This window comes from Salmo salar, unplaced genomic scaffold (assembly GCF_965601325.2).
Source record: "Salmo salar unplaced genomic scaffold, fSalSal1 ptg000136l, whole genome shotgun sequence".
In the NCBI taxonomy this organism is placed as follows: Eukaryota; Metazoa; Chordata; class Actinopteri; order Salmoniformes; family Salmonidae; genus Salmo; species Salmo salar.
In genome coordinates, this window is record NW_027675321.1 from 996,684 (window position 1) to 1,013,388 (window position 16,705).

At 43.5% G+C, this 16,705-nt stretch overlaps 1 protein-coding gene and 1 long non-coding RNA gene across 2 annotated transcripts in view; both read left to right on the top strand.

Annotated features, from left to right (window-relative positions):
- The first annotated feature begins 1,095 nt into the window (after positions 1-1,095).
- On the top strand, positions 1,096-2,357 carry LOC145866922 (uncharacterized). The gene is made up of 3 exons (XR_014383159.1): positions 1,096-1,196; positions 1,501-2,000; positions 2,130-2,357. It is a non-coding gene; the product is annotated as an uncharacterized LOC145866922 (long non-coding RNA).
- Positions 2,358-5,996: 3,639 nt separating this feature from the next.
- Positions 5,997-16,705, top strand: part of LOC145866915 (stonustoxin subunit beta-like) — a 131,228-nt gene continuing 120,519 nt past the window's right edge. Inside the window, exons 1-3 of the mRNA XM_082970988.1 lie at positions 5,997-6,037; positions 6,811-6,984; positions 7,227-7,273. Of these exons, the coding sequence (XP_082827114.1) occupies positions 5,997-6,037; positions 6,811-6,984; positions 7,227-7,273 (262 nt within the window). The remainder of the gene's footprint in view (positions 6,038-6,810; positions 6,985-7,226; positions 7,274-16,705) is intronic.

The window sequence follows — 16,705 nt, forward strand, 5'->3', positions numbered from 1 at the left end:
CTGTTTAGTGAGTCCTCCAGATCAGAGGCAGTAGGGATGACCAGGGACGTTCTCTGTTTAGTGAGTCCTCCAGATCAGAGGCAGTAGTAATGACCAGGGATGTTCTCTGTTTAGTGAGTCCTCCAGATCAGAGGCAGTAGGGATGACCAGGGATGTTCTCTGTTTAGTGAGTCCTCCAGATCAGAGGCAGTAGGGATGACCAGGGATGTTCTCTGTTTAGTGAGTCCTCCAGATCAGAGGCAGTAGGGATGACCAGGGATGTGCTCTGTTTAGTGAGTCCTCCAGATCAGAGGCAGTAGGGATGTTCTCTTGATAAGTGTTCAAATTGGACCGTTTTCTGTCCTGCTAAGCATTCAACATGTAACGAGTACTTTTGGGTGTCAGGGAAAATGTAAGGAATAAAAAGTACATCATTTTCTTCATGAATATAGTGAAGTAAAAGAGAAAGTTGTTAAAAATATATTTCTCAAAGAGATAATAAATGAATGAGAACAATTGACATTCAAGAATTAGTCACTGTGTTAACCACAACCAACATGCTGGATCTCTGTTTAGTTGTCACTGTGTTAACCACAACCAACATGCTGGATCTCTGTTTAGTTGTCACTGTGTTAACCACAACCAACATGCTGGATCTCTGTTTAGTTCTCACTGTGTTAACCACAACCAACATGCTGGATCTCTGTTTAGTTGTCACTGTGTTAACCACAGCCAACATGCTGGATCTTTGTTTAGTTGTCACTGTGTTAACCACAACCAACATGCTGGATCTCTGTTTAGTTGTCACTGTGTTAACCACAACCAACATGTTGGATCTCTGTTTAGTTGTCACTGTGTTAACCACAACCAACATGCTGGATCTCTGTTTAGTTGTTACTGTGTTGACCACAACCAACATGCTGGATCTCTGTTTAGTTGTCACTGTGTTAACCACAACCAACATGCTGGATCTCTGTTTAGTTGTCACTGTGTTAACCACAACCAACATGTTGGATCTCTGTTTAGTTGTTACTGTCTTAACCACAACCAACATGCTGGATCTCTGTTTAGTTGTCTCTGTGTTAACCACAACCAACATGCTGGATCTCTGTTTACAGGGGTCAGTGCTCTAAAATGAGTCTCTCTGGGGAGAGAGAGGAGGGGGGCCCTGCCTCCAAAATGCATCTCTCTGGGGGACATGACACCAAAGCTAAGAGGTGAGATAACAATTTTATGATAACAATATTGAGCCGGTCGGTCACATTTGAGAGTGAGGGAGATATATAACATTTTGCATAAAAAAACTTTTTTGATTTTTGTCTCTCTGAAATGAAACCATCAAGTGATAGATTTTAAACAAATCCTTGTCTGTGAGAGATGTAATAATTAATACATAATTTCTTTAAACAATAAAAGCTCATTTCTGTAAAGTGATATGTAATGTTTTGGAACTCTTCTTATGTTTCCCATCTGAGATCAGAGTAGATGAGAGATGTAATGTTTGTCTCTGTTGTGTTGAAGCCCAATCAAGCAGGAGAGACCAGCCTCCCCTGTACCCAGCTGTGTGTCCATGAAGAGTGACTGGTCTATGATTCAACCTATATGGTTTAGAGAGGGAGACTTTTCTACTGAACAAAGGTAAGAAGAACTCATGGGTCATGGTCAGTGAGTTAAACAACACTGTCTCTAGTAATTTCTCCTCTCCCATTTTCACATTTCTTTTGGTTGTTTTCATAATCCATAGGCTAATCCTTTAGTCCATTTTCATAGTCCTAAAACAGTGTGTGTGTGTGTGTGTGTGTGTGTGTGTGTGTGTGTGTGTGTGTGTGTGTGTGTGTGTGTGTGTGTGTGTGTGTGTGTGTGTGTGTGTGTGTGTGTGTGTGTGTGTGTGTGTGTGTGTGTGTGTGTGTACTGTAATCTCATGTTTTGTCCACAGAAACCAACAGGAGAGATCAGAGTCAGAGATTCTCAGTGGTCAGTTTTCCCAGAGTCATCAAACAGACCTGGACTCTATATTCAGTGTATGTGATCCTGTTATGAACATTTGTTTTTGTTTTCCTCAAGTAAAGTTGATCTGTCAATTATTCATTATTGTGTTAATGAGAAAGCATTTCTTCTCTTGCTTAACTTATTTACTTGATTTATTTTAGTTGCTTGAAGAGAAAATTATGACATTTGTGAAGAACGAGCTGAAAATGTTCAAGAGGATTCTTAGTCCAGAACTCCCACAAGGCTTTGAGAGTCAGAAGCAGGATGAGGAATTGGTGCATGCTGAAGATGAGAAGCAGGAGAGCAGTGCCAGAGAGGGGGCTCTGAAGATCACACTGCACGTCCTGAGGAAAATGAACCAGAAGGAGCTTGCTGACACACTGGAGAAATGTAAGATCTGTCTGCCTCATGTTGAATGATGTTTTATAACATTTAAAAGCTGTAGCTAAAGTACAGCTAAAGTAGCTATGTAACTCAATGATATTGTAGCAGCCTTAACACAACACCTAGTGACCTCATCAAGTAGCAGCAGGGATGTATTGTGTTGATTAATTTAGAGAGAGAGACAGAGACAGAGAGACAACATTAATAATACCATCAATAATAATATAATCAGTCACACCAGTCTGTAATGCATTAAGAAAACATTTATACATTTATACAGTCACTTAAGAGAATAAATTATTATTTTAAAACTTTAACAGTCCTTCAATACTGTAGACATTAAAACAGACGTAATATTAATATCCTCTGTGTTATTTCTTCATTCAGATGAGCTTGCTGTGATTTGCCAACGTGAACTCAAATCTAATCTAAAGAAGAAGTTTCAATGTGTATTTGAGGGGATCGCTAAACAAGGAAACCCAACACTTCTCAATAAGATCTACACAGAGCTCTACATCACAGAGGGTGGAACAGGACAGGTCAATAATGAACATGAGCTGAGACAGATTGAGACAACAACCAGGAAACAATCAAGACCAGAGACTGCAGTCAAATGTAACGACATCTTCAAACCCTTAACCGGACAAGACAAGCGTATCAGAACTGTGCTGACAAAGGGAGTCGCTGGCATTGGAAAAACTGTCTCTGTGCAGAAGTTCATTCTGGACTGGGCTGAAGGAAAAGCAAATCAGGATGTCCAATTTGTATTTTCATTCCCTTTTCGGGAGCTGAATTTGATGAAAGAGGACAAACGTACTTTCATTGAACTTCTTAATCACTTCTCAATGGAAACCAAACAATCAGGAATCTCCATCTACAACAAGTACAAAGTTCTGTTCATCTTTGATGGTCTGGATGAGTGCCGACTGCCCCTAGACTTCCAGAATAACAAGATCTGTTGGGACGTCACAAAGTCAACCTCAGTGGATGTTCTGCTGACAAATCTCATCAAGGGAAATCTGCTTCCCTCTGCTCTCCTCTGGATAACTACCCGACCTGCAGCAGCCAATAGGATCCCTTCAGAGTGTGTTGACCAGGTGACAGAGGTACGAGGGTTCAATGACCCACAGAAGGAGGAGTACTTCAGGAAGAGATTCAGGGATGAGGACCTGGCCAGCAGAATCATCTCACACATAAAGACATCAAGGAGCCTCCACATCATGTGCCACATTCCAGTCTTCTGTTGGATTTCTGCAACAGTCCTCGAACACATGCTGAAACATAAGAGAGAAGAGATGCCCAAGACTCTGACTGAGATGTACACACACCTTGTGGTGTTTCATACCAAACAGAAGAATGAAAAGTATCTTGGGGAAGAAGAGACAGGCCCACACTGGAATAAAGAGAGCATTCTGTCACTGGGAAAACTGGCTTTTCAACAGCTTGTGAATGGCAAATCTGATTTTCTATGAAGGAGAACTGAAGGAGGCTGGCATTGATGTCAGTGAAGCCTCAGTGTACTCAGGATTGTGCACACAGCTCTTTAAAGAGGAATGTGTGCTGTACCAGGACAAGGTGTACTGCTTTGTTCATCTGAGCATTCAGGAGTTTCTGGCTGCTGTATATGTGTTCCTCTCATTCATCAACAACAATGACAATCTATTGGACAAACCGAAAACAAAAGACGAGCCTGAAGTTACTTTCTACAAGAGTGCTGTGGATAAAGCCTTACAAAGTGAGACAGGAAACCTGGACCTGTTCCTCCGCTTCCTTCTGGGTCTCTCACTGGAGTCCAATCAGAAGCACTTACAAGGTCTGCTGACAAAGACAAGAAGCAGCTCACAGAGCCATGAGACAGTCAAGTACATCAAAGAGAAGATCAGGAAGAATCCCTCTCCAGAGAGGAGCATCAATCTGTTCCACTGTCTGAATGAACTGAATGACCATTCTCTAGTGGAGGAGATCCAAAGCTACCTGAGCTCAGGAAGTCTCTCAAAACCCAACCTGTCACCTGCACAGTGGTCAGCTCTGGTCTTTGTGTTGCTGACTTCAGAAAAGGAGCTGGATGTGTTTGACCTGAAGAAATACTCCAGATCAGAGAAAGGTCTTCTGAGGCTGCTGCCAGTGGTCAAAGCCTCCAGAGCTGCTCTGTGAGTAAATAAAATGACATTTAACTAATCATCAGGAAGAAATATTCAGTTTAGAGAAAAAGATGTATTATAATATGTATATAATATTATATTGAATAACATATTGAATCAGATATTCAATCTAGTATTACAATATGACCATACAATTCTAGGAGACGGAAGATGAATCTATATGTTGTGTGGGAGAATAAACCAAATGCATCTACCGTTGTCCTTCTACACTACTGGTGTTAAATTAACAGTGTGTTTGAAGTCATGATGATCTCTTTGCAGGCTGTCAGGCTGTGGAGTCACAGAGGGAGGCTGTGCTTCTCTGGTCTCAGTTCTCAGTTCAAACCCCTCACACCTGAGAGAGCTGGACCTGAGTAACAATGACCTGAAGGATTCAGGAGTGAAGCTGCTCTCTACTGGACTGGAGGATCCACACTGCAGACTGGAGACTCTGAGGTCAGTATTCCTGTAGTTGGTCAACAAGTGATAACTGTTCACCAGATCCACATGTGTTTACCAGACACACATAGTCCACACCACATGTGTTTGGACAGTGAAGCTTACAGTTTAAAATTGGGTTGTGTTTTAGATTATATTTTTCCTAATAGTAAGTTAATGGTGAATAATGTCCTGTCATTTTGGAGTAAGAATAGAAGATGTTTCTGATGTTTCTTCTACATTCATGTGGATGCTATGAATAATCAGGTATTAATCGTGAATAAAGAGGAATGAGCCTCTGTTATTGGTAATGGTGAGAGGTTAGCATGTTTTGTTGTATCCTCTGTTATTGGTAATGGTGAGAGGTTAGCATGTTTTGTTGTATCCTCTGTTATTGGCAATGGTGAGAGGTTAGCATGTTTTGTTGTAGCCTCTGTTATTGGTAATGGTGAGAGGTTAGCATGTTTTGTTGTATCCTCTGTTATTGGTAATGGTGAGAGGTTAGCATGTTTTGTTGTATCCTCTGTTATTGGCAATGGTGAGAGGTTAGCATGTTTTGTTGTAGCCTCTGTTATTGGTAATGGTGAGAGGTTAGCATGTTTTGTTGTATCCTCTGTTATTGGTAATGGTGAGAGGTTAGCATGTTCTGTTGTAGCCTCTATTGGTAATGGTGAGAGGTTAGCATGTTTTGTTGTATCCTCTGTTATTGTTAATGGTGAGAGTTAGCATGTTTTGTTGTAGCCTCTGTTGGTAATGGTGAGAGGTTAGCATGTTTTGTTGTAGCCTCTGTAACTTTCTCTATTAATCATGTTATCATCAGGATTCATTTAGTAGTGTTTAGAAACATGTTATCTACTCACTTAGACAGAATATTAATCCAGTCAACATCCACCATTTTATTATTGGGCAAAACACAACCAAAACAAACTGCAAATGCAACCAACTAGTTTACAACCAAACACTAATCTTTTGACTATTTTAATACACTATAAATGAATTGGTCAGAATACTTATGACTTATTTAAATGGGGGGACTAGATACATAAAGTGCTTTCATTTTTATAAATGGTGAAAAAGATATGTATGAAAATATCCTCATATAAAAGGTAACATTATATTAAACTCTTAAAAATCTTAAACTACAATACAAACTGATCAGTAAAGTTGTAGCCTTGAGCCATGAATGTACACGGCGTGAGCAGGGAAAGCTGAGAATATCATTTTAATACAACCTGTCTGTCATTGTATTTCTTCTGTGTTGGCAGACTCACTGGCTGTAAACTCACAGACACATCCTGTGAAGTGTTGGCCTCAGTTCTCAGTTCAAACCCCTCACACCTGAGAGAGCTGGACCTGAGTAAAAATGACCTGAAGGATTCAGGAGTGAAGCTGCTCTCTGCTGGACTGGGGAATCCCCACTGTAAACTGGAGACTCTGAGGTCAGTATTATCAGATATGAAAATATCCTCATATAAAAGGTGACATTATATACTGTCACCTCATATGAAACATTTGATCTGAAATCCAAAATGTTGGAGTTTAGAGCCACATTTAAAATGTTATCTTCACTGTCAAAATAGATATGGTGTGGACTGTATACTCAATACAATCTAAATCTGATTCCTCACTGTCTGTTTTTTGACTGATACTGCTTTTAAACTGGTCTGGTCAGTCTACTCAAATATTTGAATTATACATGTTTCTATCTGCAGGCAAAACTTTGATAATCTGTAATTTATAATATGATACATTAATTGATGAATAGATTTGGTAGGTTTCAGGACACTGATGTATCTGAATATGTTGAAGAAATATACTGCCACTATTTTCACCACCAAAGAATAGCAGTGTGATTTTAATATGATTTGACTCTTTGCAGGCTGTCAGGCTGTCTAGTCACAGAGGAAGGCTGTGATTCTCTGGTCTCAGCTCTGAGGTCAAACCCCTCACACCTGAGAGAGTTGGACCTGAGCTACAATCACCCAGGAGACTCAGGAGTCAGACTGCTCTCTGCTGGACTGGAGGATCCACACTGCAGACTGGAGAAACTCAAGTATGTAGAGGGTTTATGTCAATGTTCATATCAGACATGTTTGATTTTTCAGGCTAGTTAAGACAAACGTTCTTACCACCACTTGGACAAAGTTATATGCTGACTGTGTCCAGTGTGTGTGTGTGTGTGTGTGTGTGTGTGTGTGTGTGTGTGTGTGTGTGTGTGTGTGTGTGTGTGTGTGTGTGTGTGTTAGTTCAGGTGTATCCCTCAATGGCTGTCTGTTTTTCTGCTTACCGCTACAGTGTGGAACATGGTGGAGAGTTCAGAATGAAACCTGGACTTAGAAAATGTGAGTGTTGACTGCTGTGAAGAATATGACTAAGAATAAGTCTTAAGTCAAAGACCACCATCATTACTGACTTGGTCATATTAAATATCAGCTGTAGTTCTACAGAAGCAGAAATCAGGGACACCAACTTTTACAAAGAGTTGATTTGACTGTGTGTGTGTGTGTGTGTGTGTGTGTGTGTGTGTGTGTGTGTGTGTGTGTGTGTGTGTGTGTGGTGTGTGTGTGTGTGTGTGTGTGTGTGTGTGTGTGTGTGTGTGTGTGTGTGGGGCGTGTTCGTGTTACGTAATAAATTTGTGTTTGTGTATACAGGTGTGTGTGTGTGTGTGTGTGTGTAATTATTGTGAATACGTGTGTTTTATATTACCATACAGTATAACATATGATCATTCAACAAGTCTCAAGTTACCTTAACTTCTCCTTTTGATACCTAGAAACATCGACATTAAATGAATTAGTGAAAAGTGAGTTAACATTCTAATGTGAATGATGATGATTTCTAATATTGTGTCTGGTTTCATCCATCAGATGTCTGTGATCTCACACTGGACCCAAACACAGTAAACAGACTCCTCTCTCTGTCTGAGGAGAACAGAAAGGTGACATGTAGGAGAGAGGAGCAGCTGTATCCTGATCACCCAGAGAGATTTGAGGACTGTGGAGAGGTGCTGTGTAGAGAGGGTCTGACTGGGTGCTGTTACTGGGAGGTAGAGTGGAGTGGAGAAGGGGCTGGTATAGGAATGACATATAAAGGAATCAACAGGAGAGGAAGGAGTGAGGACTGTTGGCTTGGAAACAATGACAAGTCCTGGTGTCTGTTCTGCTATGACAACAGTTACTATGCCTGGTATAATAATCATCTCACTACCATAGACGTCCGCCCCTCCAGCCCCCACAGAGTAGGAGTGTATCTGGACTGGCCAGCCGGCACTCTGTCCTTCTATAGAGCCTCCTCTGACACACTGACCCACCTGATCACATTCACCTCCACATTCACTGAGCCCCTCTATCCAGGGTTTAGGGTTCATTATGTTGGCTCTTCAGTGTCCCTGTAAATATTAATAACCATGGTAACTCTCCCTCGGCCTGGTGCTCCATGCAAGATCTCACCTCGTGGAGTTGCAATGATCATGAGAACGGTGAGGAATCAGCCCAGAACTCCACGGGAGGATCTTGTCAATGATCTCAAGGCAGCTGGGACCATAGTCACCAAGAAAACAAATGGTAACACTCTACGCCGTGAAGGACTGAAATCCTGCAGCGCCTGCAAGGTCCCCCTGCTCAAGAAAGCACATATACATTCCCGTCTGAAGTTTGCCAATGAACATCTGAATGACTCAGAGGACAACTGGTGAAAGTGTTGTGGTCAGATGAGACCAAAATGGAGCTCTTTGGCATCAACTCAACTCGCCGTGTTTGGAGGAGGAGGAATGATGCCTATGACCCCAAGAACACCATCCCACCGTCAAACATGGAGGTGGAAACATTATGCTTTGGGGGTGTTTTTCTGCTAAGGGGACAGGACAACTTTACCGCATCAAAGGGACGTTGGACGGGGCCATGTACCGTCAAATCTTGGGTGAGAACCTCCTTCCCTCAGCCAGGGCATTGAAAATGGGTCATGGATGGGTATTCCAGCATGACAATGACCCAAAACACACGGCCAAGGCAACAAAGGAGTGGCTCAAGAAGAAGCACATTAAGGTCCTGGAGTGACCTAGCCAGTCTCCAGACCTTAATCCCATAGAAAATCTGTGGAGGGAGATGAAGGTTCGAGTTGCCAAACGTCAGCCTCGAAACCTTAATGACTTGGAGAAGATCTGCTAAGAGGAGTGGGACAAAATCCCTCCTGAGATGTGTGCAAACCTGGTGGCCAACTACAAGAAACGTCTGACCTCTGTGATTGCCAACAAGGGTTTTGCCACCAAGTACTAAGTCATGTTTTGCAGAGGGGTCAAATACTTATTTCCCTCATGTAAATGCAAATCATTTTATAACATTTTTGACGTGCATTTTTCTGGATTTTTGTTGTTGTTATTCTGTCTCTCACTGTTCAAATAAACCTACTATTAAAATTATAGACTGATCATTTCTTTGTCAGTGGGCAAACGTACAAAATCAGCAGGGGATGAAATACTTTCCCCCCCCACTGTATTAAGGATCATTGATCAAAACATGAATACCCAAGAGCTAGAAGGTCTCATGAACCCCTTGACCGGAAAACTGTTTTGTGGAGTTTGGGCTTGTGATGAACTACCTATTGAGAAATGGCAGGAGCAACCGGCCATGTTCATTGTCAATACCCATGCTAAACACCTGCCTGATGAACATTGGTTAGCTGTCACATTAGAAGATGACGAAGGAGGTAGAAAAATCTCATCATTTTCCCCCCCGGATTTTCTCATTTCACTTTTTTGGATTCCTACGGCTTTCCCCCCACATTTTCTAATTTCCCCCCATTTAGTAAACAGTTTTTAAACAAAAATGGATCAAAGATCTACTACAGCTTCAAAGAAGTACAATATAACCTTTCAACAACCTGTGGTTACCACTGTGTATTCTCCCTGTGGTCAACACTGTGTTTTCTACCTGTGGTCAACACTGTGTATTCTACCTGTGGTCAACACTGTGTATTCTCCCTGTGGTCAACACTGTGTTTTCTACCTGTGGTCAACACTGTGTATTCTACCTGTGGTCAACACTGTGTATTCTCCCTGTGGTCAACACTGTGTATTCTACCTGTGGTCAACACTCTGTATTCTACCTGTGGTCAACACTGTGTATTCTACCTGTGGTCAACACTGTTTTCTACCTGTGGTCACCACTGTGTATTCTACCTGTGGTCAACACTGTGTTTTCTACCTGTGGTCACCACTGTGTATTCTACCTGTGGTCAACACTGTGTTCTCCCTGTGGTCAACACTGTGTATTCTACCTGTGGTCAACACTGTGTATTCTACCTGTGGTCAACACTGTGTATTCTACCTGTGGTCAACACTGTGTATTGTACCTGTGGTCAACACTGTGTATTCTACCTGTGGCCAACACTGTGTATTGTACCTGTGGTCAACACTGTGTATTCTACCTGTGGTCAACACTGTGTATTCTACCTGTGGTCAACACTGTGTATTCTACCTGTGGTCAACACTGTGTATTGTACCTGTGGTCAACACTGTGTATCCTATCTGTGGTCAACACTGTGTATCCTATCTGTGGTCAACACTGTGTATTCTACCTGTGGTCAACACTGTGTATTGTACCTGTGGTCAACACTGTTTATTCTACCTGTGGCCAACACTGTGTATTGTACCTGTGGTCAACACTGTGTATTCTACCTGTGGTCAACACTGTGTATTCTACCTGTGGTCAACACTGTGTATTCTACCTGTGGTCAACACTGTGTATTGTACCTGTGGTCAACACTGTGTATCCTATCTGTGGTCAACACTGTGTATCCTATCTGTGGTCAACACTGTGTATTCTACCTGTGGTCAACACTGTGTATTCTACCTGTGGTCAACACTGTGTATTCTACCTGTGGTCAACACTGTGTTTTCTACCTGTGGCCAAAGAGCCCGTGGAGTTTCTTTTGAAGATGTTGTATCTCTTTATAATGATGATTTAAGAAGTAATGATAGGACAGTAGATCGTTTTGTTAGAAAAGTGTTTAAGTATATATCCTTTAAGACTCTATAATCAATGTGTATGCTCACATCAAATGTTTAAAGAATGTCACAAATGTTAAATTGTATCATGTTATTGAAATAATATGGTCACCATCTTCGAGTTCACTCGTTAAACCACCCAAATAGTTGCTGAGAGAGGGGTTCCAATCACCAGGTTTGCTTACATCTACCACAGAGTCTGTGTCATGGTAAAGAACCCTCCTCTGCAGCTGCTCCATGAGGGTTTATAGTCCATAGGCCATGGTAGAAGCTGGTAGAACCCTCCTCTGCAGCTGCTCCATGAGGGTGTATAGTCCATAGGCCATGGTAGAAGCTGGTAGACCCCTCCTCTGCAGCTGCTCCATGAGGGTATATAGTCCATAGGTCATGGTAGAAGCTGGTAGAACCCTCCTCTGCAGCTGCTCCATGAGGGAATATAGTCCATAGGCCGTGGTAGAAGCTGGTAGAACCCTCCTCTGCAGCTGCTCCATGAGGGTATATAGGCCGTGGTAGAAGCTGGTAGAACCCTCCTCTGCAGCTGCTCCATGAGGGTATATAGTCCATAGGCCGTGGTAGAAGCTGGTAGAACCCTCCTCTGCAGCTGCTCCATGAGGGTATATAGTCCATAGGCCGTGGTAGAAGCTGGTAGACCCCTCCTCTGCAGCTGCTCCATGAGGGTATATAGTCCATAGGCCGTGGTAGAAGCTGGTAGACCCCTCCTCTGCAGCTGCTCCATGAGGGTGTATAGTCCATAGGCCGTGGTAGAAGCTGGTAGACCCCTCCTCTGCAGCTGCTCCATGAGGGTATATAGTCCATAGGCCGTGGTAGAAGCTGGTAGAACCCTCCTCTGCAGCTGCTCCATGAGGGTATATAGTCCATAGGTCGTGGTAGAAGCTGGTAGAACCCTCCTCTGCAGCTGCTCCATGAGGGTATATAGTCCATAGGTCATGGTAGAAGCTGGTAGAACCCTCCTCTGCAGCTGCTCCATGAGGGTGTATAGTCCATAGGCCATGGTAGAAGCTGGTAGAACCCTCCTCTGCAGCTGCTCCATGAGGGTATATAGTCCATAGGCCGTGGTAGAAGCTGGTAGACCCCTCCTCTGCAGCTGCTCCATGAGGGAATATAGTCCATAGGCCGTGGTAGAAGCTGGTAGAACCCTCCTCTGCAGCTGCTCCATGAGGGTGTATAGTCCATAGGCCGTGGTAGAAGCTGGTAGACCCCTCCTCTGCAGCTGCTCCATGAGAGTGTATAGTCCATAGGCCGTGGTAGAAGCTGGTAGAACCCTCCTCTGCAGCTGCTCCATGAGGGTATATAGTCCATAGGCCGTGGTAGAAGCTGGTAGACCCCTCCTCTGCAGCTGCTCCATGAGGGTTTATAGTCCATATGTCATGGTAGAAGCTGGTAGACCCCTCCTCTGCAGCTGCTCCATGAGGGTATATAGTCCATAGGCCATGGTAGAAGCTGGTAGACCCCTCCTCTTGTTACGTCTCCATTACAACAGAGATATGTCTTGACTCAAGAACTAAACATTTGAAATTTCATATTGGTCTGAAAAAAATGTATTCCAATAATTATTTGGGATATTTAATGATAGATGTTGTTAACATATTGCTTCTCTGAGAAAATTTGCCCCACAAACTGTTCAAGAGAAGTTTACACACGTTTATTTTGGCTTTGGTGACCTGGTCAGGGTCAAGACGTATGCCCTCTTTTTCATAATAGTCCTGAATGTATCTGTCTTCGCTCTCCTGATCAGTGCCTGATGTAGGATATCCTGAAGCCATTTGTTGGCCTCTCAAGAAGGTATTGATGTACTCTTTAAAAAGAGTGTCTGATTTCCTGGGAAAGTTCCACAATAAAAAGCTGTAGCCACACGATACCCCTTCCCTAAGCCGAATCTCATGGGAAAGAAACTTAAACAATGTATCACTGGTTGAAGGCTAGGTCTACAAAAATAACAAGACTTGACTACCTTGGGCTTTGACACTGGGGGCAACACCTTCTACCCAGTTATCCACAGTCACTTTACCTCTACCTACATGTAAATATTACCTCAATTACCTTCTTCTACCCAGTTATCCATGTATAGTCACTTTACCGCTACCTACATGGACATATTACCTCAATATTGACTAGCCAGTTCCCCCGCACATTGACTCTGTACCGGTAGCCCCTGTATACAGCCTGCACATTGACTCTGTAACGGTACCCCCTGTATATAGCCTCCACATTGACTCTGTACCGGTACCCCCTGTATATAGCCTCCACATTGACTCTGTACCGTAATACCCTGTATATAGCCTCCACATTGACTCTGTACCGGTACCCCCTGTATATAGCCTCCACATTGACTCTGTACCGTAATACCCTGTATATAGCCTCCACATTGACTCTGTACCGGTACCCCCTGTATATAGCCTCCACATTGACTCTGTACCGGTACCCCCTGTATATAGCCTCCACATTGACTCTGTACCGGTACCCCCTGTATATAGCCTCCATATTGACTCTGTAACGGTACCCCCTGTATATAGCCTCCACATTGACTCTGTACCGGTACCCCCTGTATATAGCCTCCACATTGACTCTGTACCGTAATACCCTGTATATAGCCTCCACATTGACTCTGTACCGGTACCCCCTGTATATAGCCTCCACATTGACTCTGTACCGTAATACCCTGTATATAGCCTCCACATTGACTCTGTACCGTAATACCCTGTATATAGCCTCCACATTGACTCTGTACCGGTACCCCCTGTATATAGTCTCCACATTGACTCTGTACCGGTACCCCCTGTATATAGCCTCCACATTGACTCTGTACCGTAACACCCTGTATATAGCCTCCACATTGACTCTGTACCGTAATACCCTGTATATAGCCTCCACATTGACTCTGTACCGGTACCCCCTGTATATAGCCTCCACATTGACTCTGTACCGTAACACCCTGTATATAGCCTCCACATTGACTCTGTACCGTAATACCCTGTATATAGCCTCCACATTGACTCTGTACCGTAATACCCTGTATATAGCCTCCACATTGACTCTGTACCGTAATATCCTGTATATAGCCTCCACATTGACTCTGTACCGTAATACCCTGTATATAGCCTCCACATTGACTCTGTACCGTAATACCCTGTATATAGCCTCCACATTGACTCTGTACCGTAATACCCTGTATATAGCCTCCACATTGACTCTGTACTGGTACCCCCTGTATATAGCCTCCACATTGACTCTGTACCGGTACCCCCTGTATATAGCCTCCATATTGACTCTGTACCGGTACCCCCTGTATATAGCCTCCACATTGACTCTGTACCGTAATACCCTGTATATAGCCTCCACATTGACTCTGTACCGTAATACCCTGTATATAGCCTCCACATTGACTCTGTACTGTAATACCCTGTATATAGCCTCCACATTGACTCTGTACCGGTACCCCCTGTATATAGCCTCCACATTGACTCTGTACCGGTACCCCCTGTATATAGCCTCCACATTGACTCTGTACCGTAACACCCTGTATATAGCCTCCACATTGATTCTGTACCGTTAATACCCTGTATATAGCCTCCACATTGACTCTGTACCGGTACCCCCTGTATATAGCCTCCACATTGACTCTGTACCGTAATACCCTGTATATAGCCTCCACATTGATTCTGTACCGTTAATACCCTGTATATAGCCTCCACATTGACTCTGTACCGGTACCCCCTGTATATAGCCTCCACATTGACTCTGTACCGTAACACCCTGTATATAGCCTCCACATTGACTCTGTACCGTAATACCCTGTATATATCCTCCACATTGACTCTGTACCGTAATACCCTGTATATAACCTCCACATTGACTCTGTACCGTAATACCCTGTATATAACCTCCACATTGACTCTGTACCGTAATACCCTGTATATAGCCTCCACATTGACTCTGTACCGGTACCCCCTGTATATAGCCTCCACATTGACTCTGTACCGGTACCCCCTGTATATAGCCTCCACATTGACTCTGTACCGGTACCCCCTGTATATAGCCTCCACATTGACTCTGTACCGGTACCCCCTGTATATAGCCTCCACATTGACTCTGTACCGGTACCCCCTGTATATAGCCTCCACATTGACTCTGTACCGGTACCCCCTGTATATAGCCTCCACATTGACTCTGTACCGTAATACCCTGTATATAGCCTCCACATTGACTCTGTACCATAATACCCTGTATATAGCCTCCACATTGACTCTGTACCGGTACCCCCTGTATATAGCCTCCACGTTGACTCTGTACCATAATACCCTGTATATAGCCTACACATTGACTCTGTACCGGTACCCCCTGTATATAGCCTCCACATTGACTCTGTACCGTAATACCCTGTATATAGCCTCCACATTGACTCTGTACCGTAATACCCTGTATATAGCCTCCACATTGACTCTGTACCATAATACCCTGTATATAGCCTCCACATTGACTCTATACCGGTACCCCCTGTATATAGCCTCCACATTGACTCTGTACCGTAATACCCTGTATATAGCCTCCACATTGACTCTGTACCGTAATACCCTGTATATAGCCTCCACATTGACTCTGTACCGGTACCCCCTGTATATAGTCTCCACATTGACTCTGTACCGGTACCCCCTGTATATAGCCTCCACATTGACTCTGTACCGTAACACCCTGTATATAGCCTCCACATTGACTCTGTACCGTAATACCCTGTATATAGCCTCCACATTGACTCTGTACCGGTACCCCCTGTATATAGCCTCCACATTGACTCTGTACCGTAACACCCTGTATATAGCCTCCACATTGACTCTGTACCGTAATACCCTGTATATAGCCTCCACATTGACTCTGTACCGTAATACCCTGTATATAGCCTCCACATTGACTCTGTACCGTAATACCCTGTATATAGCCTCCACATTGACTCTGTACCGTAATACCCTGTATATAGCCTCCACATTGACTCTGTACCGTAATACCCTGTATATAGCCTCCACATTGACTCTGTACCGTAATACCCTGTATATAGCCTCCACATTGACTCTGTACTGGTACCCCCTGTATATAGCCTCCACATTGACTCTGTACCGGTACCCCCTGTATATAGCCTCCACATTGACTCTGTACCGGTACCCCCTGTATATAGCCTCCACATTGACTCTGTACCGTAATACCCTGTATATAGCCTCCACATTGACTCTGTACCGTAATACCCTGTATATAGCCTCCACATTGACTCTGTACCGTAATACCCTGTATATAGCCTCCACATTGACTCTGTACCGGTACCCCCTGTATATAGCCTCCACATTGACTCTGTACCGGTACCCCCTGTATATAGCCTCCACATTGACTCTGTACCGTAATACCCTGTATATCGCCTCCACATTGACTCTGTACCGTAATACCCTGTATATAGCCTCCACATTGACTCTGTACCGTAATACCCTGTATATAGCCTCCACATTGACTCTGTACCGTAATACCCTGTATATCGCCTCCACATTGACTCTGTACCGTAATACCCTGTATATAGCCTCCACATTGACTCTGTACCGTAATACCCTGTATATAGCCTCCACATTGACTCTGTACCGTAATACCCTGTATATAGCCTCCACATTGACTCTGTACCGTAATACCCTGTATATAGCCTCCACATTGACTCTGTACTGGTACCCCCTGTATATAGCCTCCACATTGACTCTGTACCGGTACCCCCTGTATA